The sequence below is a fragment of the Dasypus novemcinctus genome, chromosome 29 (genome assembly GCF_030445035.2).
Source record: "Dasypus novemcinctus isolate mDasNov1 chromosome 29, mDasNov1.1.hap2, whole genome shotgun sequence".
NCBI classification, from domain to species: Eukaryota; Metazoa; Chordata; class Mammalia; order Cingulata; family Dasypodidae; genus Dasypus; species Dasypus novemcinctus.
In genome coordinates, this window is record NC_080701.1 from 32,783,485 (window position 1) to 32,803,604 (window position 20,120).

At 40.7% G+C, this 20,120-nt stretch overlaps 1 protein-coding gene across 1 annotated transcript in view; it reads left to right on the plus strand.

Moving 5' to 3' along the window:
* The first annotated feature begins 866 nt into the window (after positions 1-866).
* The window catches only part of PIWIL2 (piwi like RNA-mediated gene silencing 2), a 140,694-nt gene continuing 121,440 nt past the window's right edge, over positions 867-20,120 (plus strand). The window contains exons 1-10 of the mRNA XM_004460246.5: positions 867-949; positions 2,520-2,759; positions 3,907-3,994; positions 4,138-4,276; positions 5,607-5,810; positions 6,432-6,542; positions 9,686-9,803; positions 10,269-10,393; positions 11,232-11,312; positions 11,605-11,718. Of these exons, the coding sequence (XP_004460303.2) occupies positions 2,568-2,759; positions 3,907-3,994; positions 4,138-4,276; positions 5,607-5,810; positions 6,432-6,542; positions 9,686-9,803; positions 10,269-10,393; positions 11,232-11,312; positions 11,605-11,718 (1,172 nt within the window). The 5' untranslated portion in view covers positions 867-949; positions 2,520-2,567. The remainder of the gene's footprint in view (positions 950-2,519; positions 2,760-3,906; positions 3,995-4,137; positions 4,277-5,606; positions 5,811-6,431; positions 6,543-9,685; positions 9,804-10,268; positions 10,394-11,231; positions 11,313-11,604; positions 11,719-20,120) is intronic.

The window sequence follows — 20,120 nt, forward strand, 5'->3', positions numbered from 1 at the left end:
GGCGAAAGTGTTCTGTAGCTGCACAATTAATCACTAATTTTTTCTTGTTTTTCTTGTTTTTTTTAAAATTTTTTTTTTTTTAATATTACATTCAAAAAATATATTTATTGTTTGAGGTACAGGAGGGCCCGGGATTGAACCCTGGACCTCCCATGTGAGAAGCAGGTGCTCAACTGCTTGAGCCATATTGCTACCCCACTAATTAATACCTAGTGGCTTGTTTGTATGGTTTCACGACAGCTCTTTTTCGCTGCCGGATTTAGGCATTTACCTCAAAAAATAATAAAAATAACAAGTCATTTATTTATTGACGACTCTCTTCACGTCTGTGGTAAGCACATTACATACGTTATCACATTTAATTTCCACACAACCTCATGAGCGGGTACTGCTGCGCCCACACGAGGAAACTAAACTGCAGAGATGACGTAATAAGGCGTCAGCAAACACTCCAGCTGCTCTTTCCTACTGGGGTGAGGGGACGGCAGAGAAAAACGAGGCAAACCAACTTCAGATGAGCGTGGAAGGCAAATATGTTTCCACAGTTTTCCACAGAAAGGAAGTCAGGACCTCAAAAACACGCCACATTGTAACCCTCACGACCACCCCCAACCCCCACGCCCCCACTTCGAACACGGCTCTCCAGGGAGACTCGAGGTTGCTGGAAAGGGTGGGGGGGCTTTCTGCGGATAAGCCAATGAGATGCCTGGCTCTTGTGAGCGGCAGGTCGTCTGGCCAATGAGAGCAGACCCCGAAGCCCCGCGAGAGGGCCGGAAGCCGGGGCCTCGAGCATGTGGCCGGCGGATGAGGCGGGTGTGCGCGGCGGCCGGGGGAGCGGCGTGTGCGGTGCAGGCCCAGCCGGCTGGGCGAGGAGTGCCCGGGCGAGCGGACCCGACCCGGGGTGGATGCCAGGAAGGCCGAGGGCGCCCAGCAGCCCGAGCTCGTGGGGGTGAGAGGGCTCTCCCGCGCCCGCTGGCGCCCCCTCCCCGCCCAGGGCAGGCGCGAGGCGGTCGGGGTCGGGGTGGGAAGTCGTTATTTGAGGCCGGGGGTGTGGAGGAACGCAGGGCCTCTTGAAAGGAGGGAAGGCCGTGGCGCGCGCAGGGCGGGCGGGTTCGTGAGGGCTTTGAGCGGGCCTGAGGGCGGTGCGGGGCGGGAAGAGCGGGCGGGCCCCCGCAGGGCTGGGCGCGTGCGCAGAACCCGCGAGGGCCTCAGCTGTGTCGCCCCGGCCCCCGCCCACGAGGGCAGAGAAGGCGGGCCTGCGGGGCCCCTGTCGTCCGCGCGGTATCTGCCAACTATCCGAAAACCCACATGAACGGGGACCTTGTGGGGGAGTGCCCGAGTTTATGGAGGCGATGGTGGGAGTGAGGGCAGGGCGGAGAAAGAAGGTTCCAGAAGCCTGTAAGCGTTAGGTCCTGTAGCGCCTTCAGCCTGTAACAGGTGAATGAATTCTTCTGGTGGAATGGAGTGGTCTGAGCAGAGTCTGAGCTAACCCGAAAGGAGCTTTAATAATTAAAGGGGAAAACTTTTGTAGCCTTTGGGAAACGAGGCATATCCTGCAATAGTAGCATAAAAGAGGGCAGTTAAATTTTTTTTTTTTTTTTTTTTTTTTACCATTTCTGAGCCTTCTTCACCTATATTTTTTACTTATGAGTTGTGTACAAGTCTTTTATTTCTATGCATGGCCTTTCTGTAGCTAATATTCAAGACAGGTTTTAAAAAGTTAAGAAGAGGTTGCTTTACTTTGCAGTTAAAAAAGTTTATTAAGGAGCCAGTCAAGGTAATAAGGGGGTCTCTAGAAGAGGGAGTTCTGGAAACTATAGGTCATGAGATGATACTAAAGCCTAGTGGACCTCAGATTTGGGGGTCCGAAGAGCTTCATCCTTGGTACTTGGGGAGAGAAGCTTGTAACCAGTGAGACTCAGTAAATGTTGCAGACTCAAAGCAGAAAGGGTCTAACCTGGAGATTTTAGTTCTGGTGGCATTTGAAAGAAGAGGTTTATCAAAAGGAATGGATATTTAGAGAAGCAACTAAAATCAGGGGGATGGAATAGTCTGTTTTGATGATAGACTAGAAAAAATTGGGACTCTGGTTTAAAAAAGAGAGGCCAGAAATCAGTAATAATTAAATATTCATTGACAACATCATTTTACGATGTGAATATGTTGTATCAATTTGTTTATAATCCAAAAGATCATCCCCATGTGTAAAAAGTCTGTCTTCCTACAACAGGTGGTTAATTTACAGTTCTGAGTTCTCTGAGACGCTGTTTGGGTAGTAAATGTGAGTAAGTTCATGAGGGTTTGCTAATGAAGCCTGTTTAAAATATTCTGGGTTCAAAGAGAAGCTTTTAAAGTGAGTAATTTTAGGAGACTTGTCAGATCACGAGTCTCACCCAAAGTAACCTTTCCTTTTTCTTCTCTTCTCTCTTCTTTCTTCTCTCTTTTCTTTTGTTGTGAGTCTGTCTTGAAAGAAGAGAAAAACAATTGGGACTCTTTAATCTTTTATAAAATGCTGGCAGGTAATTAACCAGACCAGGATCGACACCAGTGTTCTCTGCAGCTTTTCAATGGATTCTGTTCGACCACCGTTCAGAGGTCCTGCTCCTGTCCACCCATCTCAGTGTGTACGGATGCCAGGCCCTTGGCCACAAGCTCCTAAACACTTGGACTCAGTTCTGGGCAGAGCAGGATCTGTAGGTAGAGGCAATGTCTTTGGAAAGCCAGAGGAAGCAAGTCTACGGAGTGGACCAGCACAAAGGGTAAACACATTTGGTTGCACAATAGTAGCACATAGCTCACCTGTTTGATCAAATGAAATAATGGCTTTTAAAGTGCTTAGAAACCTCACAGCCCTAGATAAAAACAAGGGTTGGGGTTTTGTTTTTATTTTTCCTTTAGCAAGTAACTGCATCTTCCCAGACATATGTGTCACACTGTAGAGGTGAGAAAATGCACCTCATAAATTAATTCTAGATGGTCTTGGGTAAACACATGAGTCCTTCTTCAGCTTCAGTAGACAAATAAATACTGGAGATGTTATTGTTCTTTTCTGAGTGTTTAGATTTTCACTCTGGGTTTGGCTCTGGGTTAGTAGCAGTTCCTGCCTCAGAGGTAATAATTGTTGGATAGTTCCTGGGGGAAGGTTCTTAGCCCAAATATTAAAGAAAAAAAGGCTCTTCAACTGTAATTGCTGCTGTGTGCGCACTTCATGTTTGTGCAATCTTAATATTCTAACAATATAGTAATTTTAAGAATAGTATTTGCCTACAATGAATAAATCAAAGAATAAAAATATAGCAAATATAGGAAGAATGAAATAATTCAGTTATGATTTTAGATGGAGTTGACAATGTCAAAGCTAATGTTTTGTTAGAAAAATTTTTTATGACTGTGATCTTGTTTTTACTCAGTTGAATTTCTCGAGTCTATATGAGGCTCTTAGCTTATTTGTGCAGCAGCTCTAACTGTTATTACAGCAGTAAACTTTTATAACTGCTACAGGAAAACAGCAGGTTTTGTTGGAGGCCGTTAACAACACAAAAACAAACTCCTTGAAATTTTAAATGGTCCAGCTTTATTGCAAATCTCTTTAGCCATGGTCCAGCTTTATTGCAAATCTCTTTAGCCAGTTCATTTGTTCCCTTTTACCTTGGAGACATAGGAACTCAACTAGAAAAATAGAAAAGTTAATTCTGTTCCATTACATTATGTTATACTGTGTTTCAGATCATGGACTTTTAATTTTAACTATTTATGCTTAAAAACCTAATATGACAAGGTTATAAAATATTTTGTTATTTATTCTTGTATGGTTTTTATTATTTACCAGGACTTTAAGAAAACCATAATTGTTTCTGGGGTTTTAATCTATAGCTTAGAATAAATATATTCTCTGACTTTCTATAGGAATCTGTGGATTTGGTCTCCATGTTCAGAGGACTGGGCCTTGAAACAGGGTCCCGGAACCCTCAGAAACGAGAAATGCCTCCATTAGGTATGTGAAAAACTATGTGGAATTATGGTGATAGTATGATTACTGTGTTGGTAAATTCATTCTTTTAATCTTAAAAAACAACACAAAACTGTGCTTTAAAATGTTGAACCCAATTATAGCTGGAATTTGGATCTTCCATTCAGGTAGAGGCATTTTAGGTCGAGGCTTGCCCACTGGTATGGTGCGCAAAGACAAAGAAGAGCCTCATCGCGCTTTTCCAGATGCTTCAGTGCTGGCAGCTGGGGATAGCAAGATGGCAGAGACCTCCGTTGGTTGTAATAGGTGGGTAAAGTTGTATTCTCAAGTAGCCATCAAATTCAAATGGAATAACTATGTAAGTCCAAAAAGGAAAACTCTTAAGAAACAGGCAGTACATATTTTTGTAGTAAAGAATGCATATTTTGCAATAGTCACCAGGTGCTAATTTAGTCAGCCATTGGGAAGTGTAAAAAGTATAGTTTTCTACAGGACAGTTCACTATTTCATTCAGTATTTCATTTAAGTTGACTTGATCACAGAGGTTCTTTTATCTGGGTGGATCCAGCTTCTCAATTCTGCTATGGAAGATGGTTAGGAGTCAGTAGTAATGACATTTAGTCAGTGAGAGTCATATGACTACATTGGGTTTTTTTTTTTTTTAATAAAATTTTATTGAAGTATGTTATTCATACATGAACACACATAAACGATAAGTCTATAGTAAACTTTGGCAATTTACAAAATAAACATGCATATCATCATAGAAGATTCCTATATATCTCCTCCCCCCTAGCACCTTGCGCTGTGAAACATTTGTTACAAACTATAAAAGAGCATTATCAAAATACTGCTGCTAACTATAGCCTATATCTTATATTTGGTGTATTTTTCCCCCAACCCACCCAATAATTAACACCCTATTATATATTTGTTCCCATTCAGGAGAAAACATTCTCATAATTGTCCTGTTAACCATAGTCTGGATACCCTGTATTAAACAGTCCCATACTCTGTGCAGTCTGTTTTAAAGAGTACACGCGGTAGCTTTTATTTTCATCCTAGAGTTGTGCTGTCATCACCTCAGTCAATTTTAGAACGTTTTCATTACTCCAAAAGGAATAATCCTATACTATACTTCCTTATACCCACCTGCTGTTGTCCTTTAGTATTGAAATAATATCTTCTTGCCACTCTGGCAAAATATTACTGTTAACTATCATCCATAAAGTTACATTAATTGTAATTTTCCTGTGTATCACCGTTTTCTTAGCACTTTGTGAAAGAAGAGCATTCTTATATTTATACAATTAACCGCAATCTTAATCTACCACCAAAATCACTATGTTTTACAGTCCCTAGATTATTCTCTAGTTTCCTTTCAGTTGCCATTTATGTCCACAGACTACCCCTTTCAGCCACAATCCCATTTATAGATCAGCAGTGTTAGTTATATTCACCATAATATATTACTCTCAACTCTATTCATTTCCACACTTTTACAATTAACCTTAATAATGCTACGACTGTTAGGTACTTGGGTTCCTTTTGCTGACTTGGGGGAATAATTTAGTTGGAGCATGGATAGAATTATGATTAGGAGGATACTGATTTGCCTCTCTTTGCAACATTTCAGAATGCTTGGAAGAGGGACTTCAGATGTTTCTTTATTGCCATTGGGAAGAGCAGCTGGTGGTATAGGCAGAGGAGTATACAAATCTCCCAATACATTCAGCCTCTCTTCCCAGGATTCTCCACAGTTGTCACCACCACCTCTGCCCCAGGCCTCAGTACACTCTCCAGACCACCCTCCAGCTTTGACTATAGAACGCAAGGAAAAGTAAGTCAGGAACAGTGCCTTCTGTGGTTAATAATTATGATAGAGAGAAGTTCTCTAACCTCTTTGTTTTGACTGATATACATTACTGTAAACAGTTATTATTTTGTCTAAAGTTCTTGGGTGATAGGTACTGCAGGGATTTATTTCTTTGTTTTTGCCAGAGTGAGAGATTGAAAAAGAGACGGGGAAATTTTTGATGAAGTGAAATGGGTTTAACAGTGTATGTAATATATACCATAGAGTGGACTCATGACTTCTCATTTCCTTTTCAATTCAAGTGTAGACAATTCTTTGTCAAGTTGAAGATAGGGAAATCATTTAGGAAAAATATTGTGTTGATTCATCTTTCTTGATAGAACTAACTTTTGTGTTCTTAGCTGGTCTAGTTTGTTCCAGTGATAGTAATGGGAAAAATACGGTGACCTTGCTTCTCTAATTAGACCTTGCTAAGAGTTTATCTTCTAGTTTTTGTATGTCTTTTGTATCTGTAAACAAAGTTATTATTTCCCCCAATCTTTTTGTTTTTTTTAGTGTGTTGAGTGTGGGGTATTTTTTTTAACATTAGTTTTGTTTTTGTTTTTGGTATGTTTGAGTGTGTTTGTATTTATTTTTATTTCCCAGGGAGATTTTTGTAAAGCAGGGATCAAAAGGAACACCTCAATCTTTGGGACTGAACCTCATCAAAATACAGTGTCATAATGAAGCAGTTTATCAATATCATGTGACTTTCAGGTAATCATAACTTTTCTCATCTTTTTTGTATTGCTTGCTTCTTTTTTTTTTTTTTAAGATTATTTATTTATTTCTCTCCCCCCCAGTCGTCTGTTCTCTGTGTCCGCGTCTATTCTTGTCAGTGGTCTGGGAATCTGTCTCTCTTTGTTGCATCATCTTGCTGCATCAGCTGTCTGTGTGCGCAGTGCCACTACGGGGCAGGCTGCGCTTTTTTTGCGCTGGGCGGCTCTCCTTAAGGGGCGCACTCCTTGCGTGTGGGGCTCCCCTATGCGGGGGTCGCCCCTGCATGGCACAGCACTCCCTGCGCTCATCAGCACTGCGCGTGGGCTGGCTCCACACGGGTCAGGGAGGTACTGGGTTTGAACTGCGGACCTCCCATGTGGTAGGCGGACGCTCTATCCATTGAGCCAAGTCTGCTTCCCTGCTTGTTTCTTAAATGGTTCTGCTGGAATAATTGAATCTTGTTTTGTATAATTGTTGATAGTCCCTAGCCCCAGAAGTAATACAGGCACACACACCTTTGCAATGCGTTTAAGGTTAATTTGAGAGAAAAAAGTATATTACCAGTTCTCATTTTAACTTAGTAGGTGCAGGTTTATGCCCAAGAGGAAGGTTTACTGTGAAGGTAATGAAGCTTGTGTTCAGGGCCCTTATACTTCCATAAGCCCTGTTTAAAACCTTTTAACTAATTTTGTGCTCATAATTTTGTATTCCTTTTCTTAAAGAGTTCCCCTAACCTGTATCAAATCTATCCCACAAAACCTGGATCCTCCCCTATGAGTCATACCATCAATTGATGTCTCCCCCAGAAAGAGTCAAGGGTTACGTTTGAGGGTGAGGAAATCAGAGAATATAGCTTTATTTTTATGTGAATAATTTCAAGACTTATCATACTTTTGAAATTAAGAATTCACATTAGTTCTTATCCTCTTCTAAGATCTTATGAGTCATTAGCTAAAGGTTATTAGCAAGAATCGTGAAAAGGTATGAGTGTTTTGAAATAAAACAAGAGGATGGATGACTGAAATTTTAGGGGCAGCAACTAATTGGTGGTTTTAAGAAGTGGGGGAAGCGGATTTGGCTCAACTGATAGAGCGTCCGCCCACCATATGGGAGGTCCAGGGTTCAAACCCCGGGCCTCCTTGACCCGTGTGGAGCTGGCCCATGCGCAGTGCTGATGCGCGCAAGGAGTGCCATGCCACGCAGGGGTGTCCCCGCGTAGGGGAGCCCCACGCGCAAGAAGTGTGTCCTTCAAAGAGAGCCGCCCTATGTGAGGAAAACGCAGCCTGCCCAGGAGTGGCACCGCACACATGGAGAGCTGACGCAGCAAGATAATGTAACAAAAAGAAGACACAGATTCCTGGTACTGCTGACAAGAATGCAAGCGACACAGAAGAACACAGCAAATGGACACAGAAATAAATAAATAGTAAATCTTAAAAAAAAAAAAAAAAAAAAAGTGAAGTGGAAGAGAGGAAAGGAATACCGGGGAAAAGAAACAAACCCTGAATACAAGTCATATGATCCAAAGGAGGGGCTCATTTGAGTAAGGAGGAGGTGATTGAATTTGGCCACTAAAAAATGCTATTGAATTTGCTTTCGAGGGTGTTGTGGTGATCTTTGTCAGAGTGATGGAGAATGAGCTGAATTAAAAGACCAAAGGAGAACACACCATGAGAATCAGCCAGTGAATTGGCCATGCAGTAAAAAGAGTTTAAGAGGAATGAGAAATGGAATGATAATTAAAAAGGGTTGCAGGATAGCTTTGGAGGTTTCTGTGAGCTAAGAAAGCAGAAGAGTGCATAGGACAGGTGAATGAAAGGAGCCAGAAAAGATGCTGAAATGAGTCCCCAAAGGGGGAAGGTGGTGGGAATGGGCCTGTTCTGGAAGGTAAGGGAAGCAGATGAGCATTAAAGTCAGTGAAGAATGCTTTTTTTGGAAAATAATGGACAAGTGTTAATGAAATAGGATGCAAAAGTCCTTACAGATATTTTTGCATTGAGCAGGAGGCGGAGAAGACATGGATTTATAAGTTTCAAGAGCATAGGTCTGGATCCTTGAAGCTACAATGGGAAGATGATACTAAGTCATTTGGAGAATACTGAGAGGATGTATTAGAGTGATTGGTCATCCTTTAGCTTCATAGTATGTGAAAGAGGTCTAGGAAGGCAAATTTAAATACTGTGTTGAGGGCAAAGCTTTATGTGTATATAAATTTTTTTGAAGAAGTACCTTGAAATGTCATGTTAACATATGAGTATTTTGTTTGGGGGACAACTATTAAATTACTACTGGATTTTTTTTGGTCTTTCTTCATGTACTTGAACATGCTTGATCATTTTTAGCCTTGGTTTGGTTAAACTTTGCAGTCGTAAATCTAGGTTGTGCATTTACTGTGATTTAATGAGACAGTCATTGTATAAAGTTAGCTGCTAAGATTTTTCTGAACTGTGAAATTTGTGATAGTGAATCATTGAAGTTGAAACTACCATGAATGAAAAAAGTTACAATCTTTTAAAATTTTGTTATTTTTTAGTGTTTAATTAAAAATTATATTTTTACACGCACCATATTCATCAAACATACCCATTTTTTTTCAATACTTAAAAAAAGTGTATCTGTGCACTGTGAAGCAGGAGTTGGCGAACTACAGTTGACTTGCAGGCCATATCTGGCACATACCCGGTTTTTGTAATAAAGTTTTATTGAATATAGCCATATATATCTGTTTACATGTTGTCTCTGGCTGCTTTTGTATTGTGATGGCAGAGTTGAGTCGTTGCAACAAATAAATTTGCACAAAGCCTAAATTTATTATCTGGCCCTTTTGCAGAAAAAGTTTGCCAGCCCTTGGTCTAAAATCTGGAAGGCTATAATCAGACATGCTAGGGTAGTTATCCTAAGTAGTGGAATTATGGGTTGTTTTTATTTTCTTTTTGGTTTTCCTATATTTTTGAATACTTCTGCAGTGAACAGGTATCCTTGGGTAGAAGTTTTTTTTTTAATCATGTATATTTGAATTTTTTAAAACAACCACTAGATGGGGTAGCAGTTACAAATGACTGCCCTAATGTGGTGCACAGCTGTAGTAAAGACTTCTGTTTGATTTAAATTGAAGTAAAATCTTCTTTCTTATTTTCTAGCCCCAATGTAGAGTGCAAAAGCATGAGGTTTGGCATGTTGAAGGACCATCAAGCTGTCACCGGAAACGTCACTGCTTTTGATGGATCCATTCTCTATCTGCCTATTAAGCTTCAACAAGTGAGACCAAATAGTTTGGATGAAACCTGAGTGTGCTCTGAAACTTTAGTGAGACTTAGGTGGTGGGAAATCATAGACTCCCTGAAGATTTGAGTTGTACTTTCCTATTCTTAGAGGCAGATTTCTGCATAACATAACTGAAACTTTTACATCCGAGTTCTTCAAGAAATACTTTCTTACCTAAGATGAGTGGTGTTGGAAGCCTTCGACTTCAGTGATTAAGAATATCTTGAAATTTCAAAAAGGGATTTTATTGCTAGCTTTTTTTTTTTTTTTGGTTTCCACTACCAAATAATTTTTAGAATCCTGGTTGTCAATGATTTTTTTTCCCAGTGTAGGTAGCAAAGTGAGGGAAAAAAGAAAATCATTTTAAGTAGTTGAGTATTCTCTAGAACACAGTTGGATTAGATTAGGACTTGGTATTTTTGTCATTTCTTTTCACTGGTGTATATATTTATTTGTTAGGTTCTTGAGTTAAAAAGTCAAAGGAAAACTGATGGTGCCGAAATCAGCATTAAGATTCAGTTGACAAAGATCCTGGAGCCCTGTTCTGACTTGTGCATTCCTTTCTACAATGTTGTTTTCCGTCGGTGAGAAGAAAGCTGACATTTTATTTTCCTAGAATCCTTTCCTTTAACCTCAGTCCTATATTTGTAATAACGTTCTTTAAGAGGTTTTGATGATGATATGCTACAGGATATAGGTGGGGTTGGAAGCATTTAATAAATGATGATTCTGAGGCTGGCTTACTCAAATTATTTCGCAAGTGATAAGCCAGATTTGGGTCTAGGAAGCAGGTTTGGAGATAGCTGGATAGTGGAATGGGGTTCCTTTGGATTCATTCAGGAACATTAAAAGTAGAGGTTTATAGAGCATGTTTGGTGGTGGTGGTGGGGAGAGCCTCTACTATAAGTAGTAGTGTGTGAAAATTAACGCTGCAAGAATTCCTCACAGTCCCTTGAATTTTTGGGTTATAGGCAACTCATGATTTTTTTAACTTCTTTTGATATGCTCAGATTTTCAAAAAACTGTTATTCTTAAACCACAACTCTTTAAAGGAAACACAGAACATGATTTCTACGTAGTAGGCTAAACTGCCATGAACAAACTTAATTCCCTGTACCAGAGTGATAGTCACAAACTTAGAAACTGGCTCTCTTGTATTTTTTTATTTAATGGTGAAAGTAATATAAATTGAACAGGGAAAATAAATTATGTTTGTGCTTTAGCTAATATGTGGGAAAAGGCTGCAGTGGGTAATTTTCGTTTTCCTTTTAGCATGGTTGTTCACAACATAAAAGCCACATTGTGCAGAGAGCACCAACATTTCTGACCCTTTAGACTTCCAAAGTAAAATGTAGCTAAGAGCAGTAAAACTTAACTTTTTTATTCTTGTATTAGAAAACTCATTCTTGATTTTTATTTCAGGGTAATGAAACTTTTAGACATGAAGCTTGTGGGGAGAAACTTCTATGACCCTACAAGTGCTATGGTACTACAGCAACACAGGTTGGTGGTTTTTTTCTGTTCCTCAGTTTTGAATGTTCTGAGAAGAAAGCCTTCATTGTGACTATTGTATTTAGAACAAAAATCTCAACAGAATAAGACACGCACACAATTTATCAGTTAAATCTCTTTCTTAGTTTAGTTTTTAAGTACTCAGCGATGTTGATTTATTTCTTGGTGCTTTCTCATTGTTACTAGGGAAGAGTAGTATCTGCTCAGTGTATTGTTTCAAATGGGGGCATGGAGGTATCTTTTCTTTTAGAACCTCGAGTTAGGAGACCATCTCTCTCTCAAGGTTGCAGATCTGGCCAGGCTACGCAGCTAGCATCCGCAGGACTGATGGAGGTCTGTTCCTGCTAGCTGATGTCTCCCATAAGGTCATCCGGAATGATTCTGTCCTGGATGTCATGTGAGTGAATAGTGGTGTCTGCTTTTAACATGTCGACAGTTTTCTGAAAATCTCTGTAATAGCCTGTAATAAATACAGATTAACTATCATGTTTGAGTTTTTAATTGTAGAACACATCAAGAATACCAAATTGATGGGCCCTTTTCCCTAAGTCCCACTGAGTTGACCTGTGATACTTTCAGTGAGGAGGAATTTTACATAAATTTCTGGTTAAGAAGACTTAGTTTAATATATACAATTCTGCATTTTTGTTTATATATCATGTATGTGTTAATACTGTAAATATAGATATATATAATTTTTAATGGCTGCATGAAATCCCATTTTTTGTATAAATCTGAGTCCATCTCTCTCTTTTTCTTTAGGATATTTGAAAATAAAAGCTTGAGTAAAGTTTGGTTAGATCTCGGAAGAGTTTTATTGAATCAGTTCATGAATTGGGGAAACTCCAATTGCCATAAAGTGCAGAGGAGTTCTGTTGAACAAAGAAAGCAATGGATTATTTATTTATTTTTTTTGAGGTACCAGGTCCAAGGATTGTACCCAGAACCTCTTTTGTGGGAAGCCAGGACTCAACCACTGAGCCACATTGGCTCCCCATGCAATGGGATTTTATAGGCAGAATAAGCAAGTACATTGAGAGGGGATTTTTTACTGCTTCGTGCAGAGTATATTCCTTATATGGTTTGTGCAGGTGGTTGCTTAAGAATGGGGAAGTTAGATGGTGAAAACTGATTGGCTCTTTTTAAATTTGGTTTTCTGGGTGAGATGGGCATTTACAGGAAGTAGAAATTTGCTTAGGTTTTTGGTTTTGCTGATGGGGACTTCACATGGGTGTCTCCATGTTGGACCTATTAGATTTTATTTATCAATTCCTGCCTTTTGATCTGGCCCTCAGCCAGGCTGAGGGCTAAGATCAAAATATAATGCATAGGGCAAGCAGATGTGGCTCAACTGATAGAGTGTCCGTCTACCATATGGAGGGTCCAGGGTTCAATCCACAGGGCCTTCTGACCCATGTGGTAAGCTGGCCCACGCACAGTGCAACTGCGCTCAAGGAGTGCTGTGCTGCGTAGGGGTGCCCCACATACAAGGAGTACACCCCGCAAGGAGAGCCACCCTGCATGAAAAAGTGCAGCCTACCCAGGAGTGGTGTCGCACACAGAGAGAGGTGACACAGCAAGATGACGCAACAAAAAAGAGACAGTTTTTCAGTGCCGCCGGATAATGCAAGTGGATGCAGAAGAACACACAGTGAATGGTTACAGAGAGCAGACAACGGGGGAAGGGGAGAGAAATAAATCTCCAAAAAAAAAAAAATATATATATATAAAATGCATAGGGAAGCAGATATGGTTCAAGTGATAAAGCCTCCACCTACCCTATGGGAGGACCTGGGTTTTATTCCCTGGGCCTCCTGGTGAAAAGTGAAAGCATGCCTGCACAGCAAGCCAGTGCCCATGTGATGAGCTGAGTGCCCATGTGGCGAGCTGAGTGCCTGTGTGGTGAGTCAAGTGCCCATGTGAGTGCCCACGTAGCAAGCCAAGCGCCCGTGTGGTGAGCTGAGTGCCTGTGCGCTGAGCCAAGTGCCCCTATGAGTGCCTCTGTGGAGAGCCAGTACCCACGCGGTGAGCCTAGTGCCCACGTGGTGAGCTGAGTGCCCACATAGCAAGCCAGTGCCCATGTGGTGAACCAATGCCCATGCAAATGAGTCATGCAGTAAGATGATGATGCAACAAAAATTGAGACAAAGGGGAGAGTCAAGGTGAAGCACAGCAGAGACCAGGAACTGAGGTGGTGGAATTGACAGGGAACCTCTCTCTACATCGGAGGTCCCCAGTATCGAATCCTGGTGAATCCTAGAGGAGAAGGATGAGAAGACAAAAAGAGAAATAGATACAGAAGATCACACAGTGAATGGACACAGGCAACAAAAACAGCAGGGCGGGGGAGGCGGAGGGGAAGAGAAAAAATTTAATGCATAAGTACGGCTCAGTTACCATCTGGCTCTAGCCAGTTTTATTAGGTGATTAATTCCATCAAGATCGATTGTTTTCGTTCTCTTTGCACTTCCGTTGCTCCACGCAGAGATGGCTGGATGCAACCATTTAAAACATAGAGGGGATGCAGTGCACCAGGGAGACTGTTGTGATTACTCTGAGTGGTAAAACACCCATTATTTGGAGTATGCTTCTAAGTCAAGGACCCCAGGGCTCACACCGAATGAAATAGAAGAGATCAAAGAATCATTCCGAGGAAGAACTTACTTGATTGAGCCATGTTGCTTGTGTGACTGTTTCATGTAACTGCATTTCAACTTCCCCAGCATTGTTTATCCAGGTACAGTGGGTGGTAGTGATAAGAGCGCAAACAATAACTTCCTCAACCAGCAGGTGGTCAAGGGCAGAGACCAGACAGATTGCCTGCCATCTTGCTTCAACACGCGGCAGTTGACTTGGGTGAGAAAGCACTTTTATAGTGCCTTAAGTTGGACTTTTCATGGCCTTGGAATTGTAGCCTCTTACCCAAAATAAATCACCTTTATGAAAGCCAACCTATTTCTGCCCTACTTTGCATTGGCAGCCTTTTGACAAACTAAAACAGACCAAATGTCCTTTTTAAAAGGAACCCTATACATGGTGGGAACTGTCCTATCATGTCTCTTGGATTGATATGAGGACAGTTGGTATCACAGAGTAATCTCTGGGCCAGTCGTGTTAACATAATACAAATTTGGCTACCAGGAAATGGGCCTGATCTGCTTAGAGTGTTTGTGAGGTAAAAGTAAGGAATGGATGACGAATGGCATGTAAGTATGGACAGTTTTGCCAGCTTGATTGTAAGACACCATGGCATTTGGAATCCTCCAAAAAATTGGTCACTGGCAGGACTGCAGTCCTGGGTCATGGACAAATCAGAGTTTATGCGAAAGATCTAGCATTCTGTTAGATTCCCCCCTTTTGCGGTGACTTGGGGAAAACGAATGATAGTGTTGTCTTTCCTGGCCATGGCAAGAAGAAAGAAAGAAGCAAACAAGAACAGTTTAAACGTCTTTGTTGGTAGCATTTTCTAAGCAAGATGGAAAAGGTGTGCAAAAGGGCTGTGGAAACAATAAAAGTGTAATAAAAACTGTAAGGAATAATACGATAAGGTGTAAGATAGGAAGGTAGGAGTTCATGGGTTCTTATTCCATGATCTTGGTCAGAAGCTTTCTACACCTTTTGAAACTGTCTACTTCTCATCCTAGTAAATTTTAGTTGTAGGTCCCAGTTTGGTCACAGGTCCAATCATTGGAAGGGGGAGCCTTTGTGAGTTGAGATGCAAACCCAAAGCCCAATCCCTTCTAGTTTGGCTGCATTGTTAGAAGTTAATAGTACCTGGTAAGGTCCTTTCCACTGTGGTACAAAAGCTGTTTTGCACTGTCACTTCCAGAATACCCAGTTGCCAATAGTTAGGATGTGAAGAGTCCGAGGGATGTGGAAATGCATCCCTTACTTGTTGGAGATAATATTTTGTATAGATCATTAGAGATGTACAATACTGAGTCAATTCATGCTGGGGAAGGAAGCAGGACATCAGTAGTAAGATGGAGGACAATTTATGTAGGTCTTCCAGTGATAATTTCATGGGCCATATGGGCCAGTGGAAGATCCTAAGGCCAACATAGCCTAGTTTCCTCAGTTAATTTAGACTGTTTGTGGGGCTTTTTTTGCACCTAATATTTAGATACTTATTTATTTAATAATAGTTTTACGGAAAAATTGTGCATAAAATACTGAGTTCCCATATAACACTCTATTATTAGTACCTTATATTAGCATGTGGTATGTATGTTAGATTGCATGAAAGAACGTTTTTATAATTGTACTACTAACTGTGGTCCATCATTTACAATAGGGTTCACTGTGTTGTTCAGACCTGTTTGGTTTCTTTAATAAATTTTTTTTCTAATAACATACACAACTTAAAATTTCCACTTTAAATCATATCCAAATACATAATTTAGTGTTGTTATTTAACATTGACAATGTTGTGTTACCATCACCACCATATTTTACCAAAATTTTATGATCAACCCAAATAGAAATTCTGTACAATTTAAGCATTAACTCTTCATTCTCTATCCCCATCCCAGTTTTTGGTAGCGTATTCTAGACTCTGACTCTGTGAATTTGCTTATTTTAATTATTTCTTATCCGTTCTGTCTGGATAATTTCACTCAACATGATGTCTTCAGAGTTCCTCCATTTGTTGCATGTATCAAAACTTCATTCCTTTTTATGGCTGAATAATATTCCATGGTATGTATATATCACATTTCATTTATGCATTCATCTGTTGAGGGACCCTTGGAGTGCTTCCATGTTTTAGCTTTTGTGAATAATGCTTATGTGAACATGAGTGTGCAAATATCTGTTTGAGTTTCTGCTTTCAGTTTGTTTGGGTATATACCTAGAAGTGGGATTGCCAGATCAGTCATATGGTAATTCTTTACTTAACTTTCTGAAGAAATGCCAAACTGTCTTCCCCAGAATGTGGACCATTTTAAATCCCCACCAACAATGAAGGAGTGTTCCTATTTCTTCATGTTCTGTCCAATACTTGTAATACTCCATTTTTTTCACCTATTTTATTTGTAATAGCAATTCTGGTGGGTATGAAATGGTATGTTTTAGTTTTGATTTGCATTTCTCTAGTGGCTAATGATGTTGAGCACCTTTTCATGTGCTTTTTAACCATTTGTTTATCTTCTTTGGAGAAAGGTCTACTCAAGTCTTTTGCTCATTTTTTTTCCATTAGTTTTTTTAAAAATTAATTTATTGAAGTGTATCACTCATACGTAAAAAGTAAGTGTATAATAATTGTGAACTTACAAAACAAGCATATATAATATGATACAGGACTCTCATAACTCACCCTACCACCAGTAACTTGCATTGTTATTAAACCTTAGCTAATGATTAAAGAGCATTGTCAAAATATTACTACTAACCAAAATATTTTCCCCCAACGAACCTTATTATTATTTTTATATCATTTATATATGAACATACATAAACAAGTGTATAGTAAAAGTTGTGAACTTATAAAGCAAACATGCATAACAGCATACAGGGATCTCATACATCAACCCTCCAACAACACTTTGCATTGTTGTGAGATGTTTGTTACAAATTATGAAAGAGTATTGTCAAAATCTTACTACTAATCATAGTCCTTATCTTTTTTTTTTTTTAAAGATTTATTTATTTATTTAATTTCCCCCCCTCCCCTGGTTGTCTGTTCTTGGTGTCTATTTGCTGCATCTTGTTTCTTTGTTCGCTTTTGTTGTCGTCAGCGGCACGGGAAGTGTGGGCGGCGCCATTCCTGGGCAGGCTGCTCTTTTCACGCTGGGCGGCTTTCCTCACGGGCGCACTCCTTGCGCGTGGGGCTCCCCCACGCGGGGGACACCCTTGCGTGGCACGGCACTCCTTGCGCGCATCAGCACTGCGCATGGCCAGCTCCACACGGGTCAAGGAGGCCCGGGGTTTGAACCGCGGACCTCCCATGTGGTAGACGGACGCCCTAACCACTGGGCCAAAGTCCGTTTCCCCATAGTCCTTAACTTTTGGTGTGTTTTTCCCCCAATCCACCCTGTTATTATTTTTTCAATATAATTTTATGACAGAAGTTGTAAATTTATAAAACAATCATGTACGTGTGCAGAACTCCCAAACAAAACCCCTCCATCAACACACCACACCATGGTGGAACATTTGCTACAGATAAGATAATATCATCTGATTGTTACCATGTCCATAGTGTACATTTGGCTCACATTTTTGATGTACTGCCTCATTATCAACACAGTACACCTTTGGCGTAAGTAAATGGTTATTACTGCTAACCATAGTCCATAGGTCACTCCAGCTGTATTTTTCCCATGCTTCTTCATGTTCCCAACACCTTGCAGTAGCGATGTACATTTGCTCTAGCTCGCAAAGGACACTCTTGCATCTGTACTATCAACCACAATTCTCATCCACCACTTGGTTTACTGTGCTATTCAGTTCCTAGATTATTCTCTAGTATTCTGTAAATTGACATTTATATACCTAGACTAATTTTCTGCCACATCCCCATTTATAAACTAGCTTTTACTCACTATGTGTTACCATCCACACTTTTACAGTAAAGCTAATTAACTTCTACGTAAATAGAGCAGTAGTCCATTTCAGACCTCCTCTTTTTTTTTTTTTTTTTTAAAGATTTATTTATGTATTTAATTTCCCCCCCTCCCCTGGTTGTCTGTTCTTGGTGTCTATTTGCTGCGTCTTGTTTCTTTGTCCGCTTCTGTTGTCGTCAGCGGCACGGAAAGTGTGGGCGGCGCCATTCCTGGGCAGGCTGCTCTTTCTTTCGCGCTGGGCGGCTCTCCTTACAGGGCGCACTCCTTGCGCGTGGGGCTCCCTTACGCGGGGGACACCCTTGCGTGGCACGGCACTCCTTGCGTGCATCAGCACTGCGCATGGCCAGCTCCACACCAGTCAAGGAGGTCCGGGGTTTGAACCGCGGACCTCCCATATGGTAGACGGACGCCCTAACCACTGGGCCAAAGTCCGTTTCCCCAGACCTCCTCTTATCTCCTTTAAGAATCCAGCACCTACCACCAGGTCTTGAAGATATTTTCCTATAATTTCTTCTAGAAGTTTTATGGTTCTTTTATTTTTAGGCTTTTGATCCATTTTGAGTTTAATATTTGGATAAGGTGTGAGATAGGGATCCTCTTTCCTTCTTTCAGCTATGGATATCCAATTCTTTCAGCACCATTTGTTGAATGGGCTGTTCTGCCTGAGCTGTGTGGGTTTGCTAGGCTAGTCAAAAATCACTTGACCTTACATGTGAAAGTCTGTTTCTGAACCATAAACTTGGTTCCATTGGTCTATGTGTCTGTCTTTATGCCATTACCATGCTATTTTTACCACTATAGCTAGGTAATATGATTTAAAGTCTGGAGATGAGGGTTCACTTTTCCATTTTAGGATGTTTCTGGCTATTCAGGACCCTTTACCTTTCCAAATTTGTTGATTGTGTTTTCAGTTTTGTTTTTCAATGCTGGTGGAATTATTATTGGGATTGCATTGAATCTGCATATCAGTTTGAGTAGAATTGACATTTTAATATTTAGTCTTCCAGTCCATGAACATGTAATGTTCTTCCAGTTATTTAGGCCTTTTTAAAATTTAACATTGTGTTGCAATTTTCTGAATACAAGTGTTTTACATAATTAAGTTTATTTCTATTAGAGTTTTATCTGTCATATTTTATTTTCACCATCTTTTTTTTTTTTTATTGACTTTGTAATAATATTACATTAAAAATATATATGTGAGGTCCCATTCAACCCCACCCCCCCACCCCCCCTCTCCCCCCCCAACAACACTCGTTCCCATCATCATGACACATCCATTGGATTTGGTAAGTACATCTTTGGGCACCTCTGCACCTCATAGACAATGGTCCACATCATGGCCCATACTCTCCTCCATTCCATCCAGTGGGCCCTGTGAGGATTTACAATGTCCGGTATTACCTCTGAAGCACCATCCAGGGCAGCTCCATGTCCTAAAGACGCCTCCACCTCTCATCTCTTCCTGCCTTTCCCCATACCCATCGTCCACCATGTCCACTTTTCCCAATCCAATGCCACCTCTTCTATGTGGACATTGGATTGGTTGTGTCCATTGCACCTCTATGTCAAGAGGAGGCTCAGATTCCACATGGATGCTGGATGCAATCCTCCCATTTTCAGTTGTAATCACTCTAGGCTCCATGGTGTGGTGGTTGTCCTTCTTCAACTCCATCTTAGCTGAGTGTGGTAAGTCCAGTAGATCAGATTGTAGGTGCTGGAGTCTGTTGAGGCTCAGGACCTGGCTATCACATTGTCAGTCCAGAGATTCAAATCCCCTAAATATATCTTAAACCCCAACATTAACTGCACCTCCAGCACATTAGCATGAAAGTCTTATGAAGGGAGATCCCATCTGAGTCCAGATTCATCACACATAAACACCATTTCCAAAGAGGGGCCATCTGCCCTGGTAGTTAACCCCATCGGCCATGACCATAACTCCCATGGGTCTCTTTAGCCCTCAAAGGAACCAATATCTGGGGGTTGTATCTGCTTTATCTGTCTCTCTGACTCTGCTCAGTTGTGCATGAGGGTAATCCTTCTGCCAGCCTCCAGACTCTTTTTTAGAAACTCGTAGCCATATAAACTCATTTCTCCTTTCCATTTCCCCCTTACTTTAGGTCAAACAGCATTTTAAAGCCATGTTATTTTATGTAGACATGGATATTCTGCTGATCTGCATGGAACCTTCCGTATAAGGTCATTTTCCAGTTGCATCATCAGTTGGTAGTTG